Source organism: Brassica napus, chromosome A4, assembly GCF_020379485.1.
Source record: "Brassica napus cultivar Da-Ae chromosome A4, Da-Ae, whole genome shotgun sequence".
In the NCBI taxonomy this organism is placed as follows: Eukaryota; Viridiplantae; Streptophyta; class Magnoliopsida; order Brassicales; family Brassicaceae; genus Brassica; species Brassica napus.
The window spans coordinates 10,910,594-10,918,456 of NC_063437.1; the positions used below are offsets into that span (position 1 = coordinate 10,910,594).

The 7,863-nt window shown below is 32.4% G+C and overlaps 1 protein-coding gene across 1 annotated transcript; it reads left to right on the forward strand.

The window, feature by feature from the left end:
* The first annotated feature begins 5,311 nt into the window (after positions 1-5,311).
* LOC125608177 lies at positions 5,312-6,304 on the forward strand. Its single transcript, XM_048778138.1, has one exon. It carries the CDS (start codon positions 5,312-5,314, stop codon positions 6,302-6,304), a length of 993 nt encoding a protein of 330 aa, XP_048634095.1.
* Positions 6,305-7,863: the final 1,559 nt, after the last annotated feature.

Below are 7,863 nucleotides of genomic sequence, written 5' to 3' on the forward strand. Positions count from 1 at the left end.
TTTATGTTCTAAACATTATTATACGAAGATGGGAAAGATCCAAAGAGAGAAAATATAACTATACTATTTTTTGTTTCCAGTCTCTACTTTTTTAATAATCTTCTTCCTCCCATCTTACACAGTAGTACAAGCATTATATAACTTATTTGGTAACGATCTTCTACTAAAACGTTTTTCTTTGTTCACAAATCGAATTCAATCACACCCTCACGTGGCGATGATTTCCTCAGTCAGGCGAGTGCACATGCTATACTCCATGGCTCATGTTACTAGATTTGGAAATTAAAAATAATCGTTACTATATTTGAAATCCCATATCTCACTAACATTAACTATTTACATTAAATATCTTTATTTTTAAGGCATACTAAGATTTTACAACAAAAATAGTTATTATATTTAAAAAAAAATAAACTATTAACAAAAATAGTTAATTATTGTTCACCATACAAATATTACAGAAAGACACACACAAAAAAGGAAACGGGGCCGTCCACGTAGATCACATAATAAACCCAAAGGTATGTATTTATAATCAAAAATATTTACTACTAATATTAAAATTGTCTCATCTTAGTGCTTAAAATAATTAAAAATAACTTATAGTTTTCACTCCCATCATTTTTAAGGGTCTTCTGATAAAATACTATATTCACAGATTAACAATGCCCGATATATCAACCAAGCGATGATACATGCCAATAAAGAAGTGACTTACAAATACGTTTTTTTTCTCAGCTAAGCCAGGTAACTACCTTTTTATATAAATAGCAATAATATTGTATTTACCTCAATTTATGCTAACTAACTTATTCTTAACCAATTTCAGGTCATTTCTTTTTTATGAACCTAAACCCAACTTTTGATCTGCGAAAGACTTAATCCGTTCTTAGATTATTTATCTTACTTACCTATTCTTATTTAAAACAATTGCGTAAACTCGATATTCACTATTATTACACATATTTTGGAGCATACAATATTATCAACACTTTTTCGCGCATCGATATTTTCAACACACTTTTCCGCGCATCGCGCGGAGAGAGAACCTAGTCACAATACTAAAAGCCAAATATGCTCAAGATATAGACTGTCCACGTCACTTAATTAAATAGACCAATCAGAACTATTCCTTTTGCCATGTCAAATTATCTTTCACTTTAACGGGCCATTCGTGTAGATGCTAAAGATTTCAAAATGGGCCCATTCAACTAGGTTGCAAGCTTGACTTTTCCGCTTGGTCGTCAATCATCATCGTTTTGATTCTCTGCAGAATCAATGATGTTCTTTATTCTATTATTTATGGTTTCGTTCCATCTTCCTATGTTTCTCCTCCTATTTAAGTCTCTTCGTCCAATTTTTGGTGAAACCAAAACCTACTACCTCCACAAAAGAAGATAAAATCATGGCCATGAAATCTGTTAGATTGACCGTGAAGTCTACCTTCGTCTCCGTAAAGTTTCCCGTCTCCGACAGCTCTATTGACTGCGGCCTTCCTATGAAGTATCCAGAGAAACTCCACTGACAAAACACTACAATTGATCTTCCTCATCTGAGTGTCACCGTAAATAGCTTGAACATGGCAAATCCTTTTGTGATCCGTCATGAGGAGTGAATTCGATTGAGGCAAAACGATCTTGCATGTTTGGAAACTGGAAGCGAGAAAGAGGTATTGCATCGTACAATCTGTTTAGTGATCCTTTCATAATATATGGGCTTCACATGTTTTTTTTTCTGCAGCTTTTGAAATAAATGATTTTGAGTATTGATGGTTACTTTGAGCTTGCTTAATCTGCTGTGGGTACTCCTGGCTACTTTTAGGAACATGTGCGTACTAATCTTGGTGTATGCATATCTTTTAGTCAATAGAATGATTGGTATTGGACTGGGTTGGTTATTGAGTCTGGAAAAAAACACGCTATACAAATCTATTTCTGCATAATAAGTATGTTTTAACTGAACTCATTGTAGAAATTCTATCTTTTGATCAATAAGTATGTTTTAACTGAGCAATCTCAGGTGAGAGACTGATCACTATGTTGCTTCATGTTAATACGTTTTTTAAGGTCTTCAAATGCCGTGTAATTTTGGGTACTGTCTTCTTTACACCTGTACCTATATATGAAATTATTAGTTATGTTTCTATAAAGAGTTCCTTGCATATGGTTCTGGCTTTTAATAGCATCCCGTGACAATATCATCACACGTTGATGTTGGGATTTGATTTGAAATATTTTGCTTCTTTTTGTTGTTGTCTGATTTTTTCTTTTCAGTTTATTTTTGTTTAATATTTAGCAATTTCTTTAATTACATATGTTAGTTTATTTAGTTGAACAATTCATTTAGCATGATTAATGATCCAGGTGCAATTTTCCCTAAATGAGTATTTTCCAGTAAATTCTGAGTTTTACTACCGCTTGGTTTTTCGATCAATTATTATATCATGTGTTTCTCCTTCACATTTGCAGTAATTATCCAAAGAAAATTATTGCTGGGTAAATCCTTCCGTTTCTCAATTATGTTACACCTAATATTTTGATATTAAAATTTCACATAATTAACGTGTTGTAGTCTTTGCTGATTTCATCTGCTTATGATATACTGAGTTCTAGAATTAGTAGGTTCATTTTGATTCAAAAAATATCATAGATAATTCTTTAGAAAATATGCTTGGAACACCAACAGACGTTGCTAATGTCTATGTGTTAACCATCCCTCCAAATAGAGTGGCAATGTTTCACCGAGCCCCACGTCTTCATCAAGAGTTTTCATTGACAAGGATGTGCCTCCGACAGTTGATTACCTCTCTTTCTATGTGTTTCTGTGGCAATGAATTTTACACTTCAAAACTCTTATCTGATTCAGAGTTAATGTTCCAGGTTGGCTGAGAAGTGAGGACCCATATGTTGCTTCCATGTTTATTGCATTAGAGGTCACCAAGGTTGAAACCCTTACTATAGGTGAGATCTATGCCTTCCTCAGACAGGAACCTATTCAGGTAGTTTGAAAACTGTTACAACACAAATAACCATCAAAATTTACTATAATTAGTGTTTGCTCTTAACCAAATGCAGGCAACCTTTTTAACTGCTTGCCTTTTATAACCATGGATCCTCATCATGAGATGGCAACTCCACAGTGGCTGTTGGATACAATTGGCCAAACCCACAATGTCAAAGTGAAGGTTTCTGACCGCAGCTTCACTGAAAAATACCATAACTGTTTCAAAGGTTGTATGTCTTCCAGTCTTGCCAGATGTAAGAACCACCTGTGCAGATCAGTCACCGCAGACATTAAAGGTGAGAAACTTCCTGGGCCAATTGTAACATGTAACTCTTCCTTTGGTGAAACCTTTTACATTGGGTCTTCTTCTGGTGGAAGTGTTCCAACTAATGACAGTGAAGTGGAGCAGTAAGCCAAGCATCCAAGATTTAGTAGCTAATACCTGTCAAATATCAGCTCCATGTTGCTTTAGTTCTGCCATTATCTATGTCGCTTAAGTTTATGTACTTCTCTAGGATTTCCTTCTGCATATCTGAACATAATCTTTTCTTTTTTTTTACCCGTTGGAAATACATAACTTACTTTGAGTTGAACTTATTTTACTTAAAGCAAAGTCTCTCCAGATAATGTAAGCATTTGATAAACTCTTATTCTGACAGATTGACACAGTGATTGTGTTTGATTTTCTGGGTTGATAGATTCACAGATCAGATTACCTATACAAAGGTACTGCTCTGCATCTCGCGGCTCAAATAGCCATCCTTGATGTAGCAGGATATTGCTTTCCGAGTGTATACCAGTGTCTCAATTGCTGGAGCCCGTTGACGGATAACAAATCCTTAGTTGCTGGATTTGATCAAAAAGTTTTGATAGTGTTTAGAAAGAGTTAAAGCTTATGGCTTGAGTTCTCATGATTAGCTGAAGATGTCTTTTAACCACAAAGTGATATTTAGAGCATCATATGGAGGAACAACACACAAAGAGACGTTGCAGTTACTCATGAATTTGGGAACTTATGTTGCTCGGTTTACTGTGGAAAGATGGAACCACAACAGATCTTATAGGTTATTATCATATTACCCGATTGATGCTGAGATTTTGAAGGGAGAGGCTAAACTCTAGCTTATTGTTTCCCTTTGTCTCTTTCGTTTTGTATTGAAGGTGCAAGAGTACAATTCTCCATTATGCTTCATATGGCGGAGACATGTCTCCAATGCTCAACCAAATAATGGAATAACATGGTTACTCTTTCTGAAAGTTCAGTGTAAAATTCAGATATGATTTCGTTTGACATTTTTATTTATCAGCTATGATCGACAAGAGTACCTCTTTAGTTGCCATTAACTCTAATAGGTTCACTTTTTCTCTGTTTCTATGTCTACCAAACTCAATCTAACAATTTATATAATACCACATTTTCTTTATTCATTTCTTTTTATTGGTTTCAGATAGACTCCATGGATGGTTTCTTGCTCATGGCATCAGAACTAGCTCGAAGAAACACTAAACCCAACCAGAGAACAGGCACATAACCATCAACACATATCTCTACTAAACCCAACTGCTGGTGGAAAAAAAAAGAATTGTTAAACATCAATGCTGAAAACGAACTCACTAGAACTCCTAAATCCTGAAAAAGAACCTCATAAAAATAATATTTAACTGAGAACAACATATAGAAAAAATAACATTTGGTAGACATATCTGGTATTCAGGACATATAAACTTCATGAAAACCATTCTATTTTTCTCAACTTTTCAGAAAATATACAATAAGCAATTAACTGTCTACCTTTTATCAATGTATTAAACCAGATTTTTTCTGATGTAAAAATATTTTGAATAAGTATGTGTATTTTTATTATTTTTTACGTTTACATTCTAATAATTTACACTTCATTTTAAGACTTTTTATTTGTCATTGTTTCCAATATATATAAGTTAAATATACCAATAGAAATAACTTAATATATAAAAGCAACTCCAATAGTTTGACAATATTTAGTAAAATTATATCTAAAACGATGTAACAATTCTATGAAATATAAATAAATACACCAAATAAAACAATAAAATAATTTGAAATTTAAATTTCTAAAATTTAAATAATGTACATATGGTAAAATCAAATATATTTTTATTTTTATTTTATAAATAAAAATATTTAAAAATAGAAAAAATATTGAATGAGAAATTTTTTGTAAATTTTTATCTTTAGGACGTGTGCATCCCTAAAGAGGAAGGAGGGCTAGGGATCAGGAGCATCACTGAGATAAACATGGTGTTCTCGCTTAAGCTCATTTGACGCATGTTTAGTGAAACCAAATCTCTCGGGCCGGCTTGGGTAAAGGAATTTCTTCTCCGACAAGAGTCTTTCTGGGATGTTAATGACACAGGAATGGGATCATGGATATGGCGAAAGCTACTGAAGCTCCGGCCGGTTGCTCGGCATTTTATTCGTATGGAGATTCATAATAGTCAAACAGTTAGATTCTGGACAGATATTTGGCACCCTTTGGGTCGACTCATAGATATCACTGGTGCAGTTGGTACACAGAAGCTTGGAGTTCAGAGATCAACCCGAGTATTTGAAGTTTGGGATGGGATTAATTGGAACTTCCGCAGATGCCGTGATAGGCAGTTATGCAACATGATCCAACAGATCGAGCAACACCATTTGGATTTTGATCTCTCTACCCCTGATGTAGTATTATGGAAGAACAGTTCATCTGATTATCGGGAGTGGTTCTCAGCAGTGGATACTTGGCATCTAATCAGACACACGCGTCCCACACAAGAGTGGAGTAAAGTGATTTGGTTCCCTCAGGGAGTACCTAGGTTCTCTTTTATAACTTGGCTTGCTGTGAAAAATAGACTATCTACGGGGGATCGTATGAGGACTTGGGGTCACACCCAGGGCTGTATCTTTTGCGGTGAACCGAATGAGACTCGGGACCACCTTTTTTTTGCTTGCCCTTACACGTTTACGGTTTGGATTGAAGTGGTAGGCACGCTGTTGGGAAGAGACCCGGACCCGTACTGGGAGAACACGCTGGATCACTTGACACACCACCGGTTTGATTTCCTTACCTCCATCCTCATACGGCTAGTGTTCCAAGTTACTATCTATATGGTTTGGAGGGAGAGGAATGATAGGAAGCATATGAAGAATCCAAGACAGGCCAGCCAATTGGCAAAGGTCATCGACAAGCCTGTGAGGAACAGGATCACTTCCACAAAGTACACTCAGAAGCCACGCTTGAGAGGCCTACTTCAGCTGTGGTTCACAGCCCACATGTAGATTCATAGCTCTGAATTGATTTCTTTTTTTTTCTGATTCTTTGTGTACATAAACATTATATTCATTGATGACTAATAAATTTAAAATTTCATCAAAAAAAAAGAGTTTGTTCCGATCAGACTTTAGTAACCTTCATTCTATCTTATGAAGGTAGGTGTTATGCGGATACCTTGAATCAATATAATATGAATTGCATAGAAAATTTTCAAAAGAAGCTCTATAACTTAAAAGATAAAGTTTCATCCTTTTATTTGCATCTTGGTCCTTATAATTAATTATACATCAAATTTATGATTCTTAAGTATTTTATCATTCATCGTTTTATTCTTTAAAACTTTTGTATATTTTAAATATTTCAAATTTCTTTTTTATAAATTTAAAGTTACACATAAAATTTTTAAAAATAATAAGATTTATAATATTTTAAAAGTAGAATTAGACAACAAAAATATTACAAAAGAAACTTAATAAAATTTGTTTTAAAAATATATATGAAAACATAATTATTACATAAATTTAAATATTACGATACCACTAATAGTTTAGTAATTTTGCTCCGAAACTTCTAAAATATTGTCCAAACAAATTTTGTGTAACCAAAAATGGAGCATTAAAAAATAATTTTATGCAATAATGTGGTATTTTGTTTGTAGTTTAATATAATTATGTATTTCTGTTTATAATTTCATATTTTAGTGTAAGATTTTGTTAACTAATAATACTATAATATTTTTATATAAGGGCTAGTTATTTATAAAAGTTTTATGGATTTATATTAATTATAACAAAAATAAGGATACTCTAAATTACAAATACTTTTGAAATTAAATTTGAAGTTTTTTTTTGGAGAAAAACACCTTGTAGCTTCAAATATAAAGTCTTGAAAACTCTATAATAGAGTCTTTTTAGAGATGCTCTTAGAGGAAGTGGCAAGTCTATTTTCTTTGAATTTGCCTTCTTTTTTAGAGATTTCACTCTAAATGGATTTTGTTTCTAACGGCTGAGATTATTTTTCGTAATTTTTTTTCAAAGATTGTCGGACTTGAACTAAGTTTTATGAAACATATCAAGTCTGAATACAGAGGTACTTTCATATGAGAGAGTAATTTAAACTTAACTAGATTCTTACCCGCGTTAAACGCGGATTCTATTTTTTTAATTTTAAATTATCTGAATTTTTAATCTCTTTTTTTATAATCAAATAAATTATTATTTTGATTATTTTATTGAAAGTATTTAAATTTTGTGACAGATAATGTATTAAACATATCATTTTATTTTGATTATATTTTAAGTTTTGATTTTCTATTTTCTATTTGTAACTATATACTGAAATATATTTTAAAATGTTAAATAAATTAATTTTTGAACATATGAAGAGTAGACATTAGAAAATTTTATTATAGCACATATTATGTTTTAACTTATTACACAAATTTTAAATTTTAAATCATAATTTAAGTAATGCAAGTTTAATGTACTTTTTTTTTTAATAAAACTTGTCACTGAGACGATTTTGTAGATTTTTATTTAAAATTTACAAACTAAATATATATATA

Excerpts from the sequence above, each read along its gene's own strand:
- LOC125608177 (XM_048778138.1), top strand. The coding sequence starts at position 5,312 with ATGTTTAGTGAAACCAAATCTCTCGGGCCGGCTTGGGTAAAGGAATTT.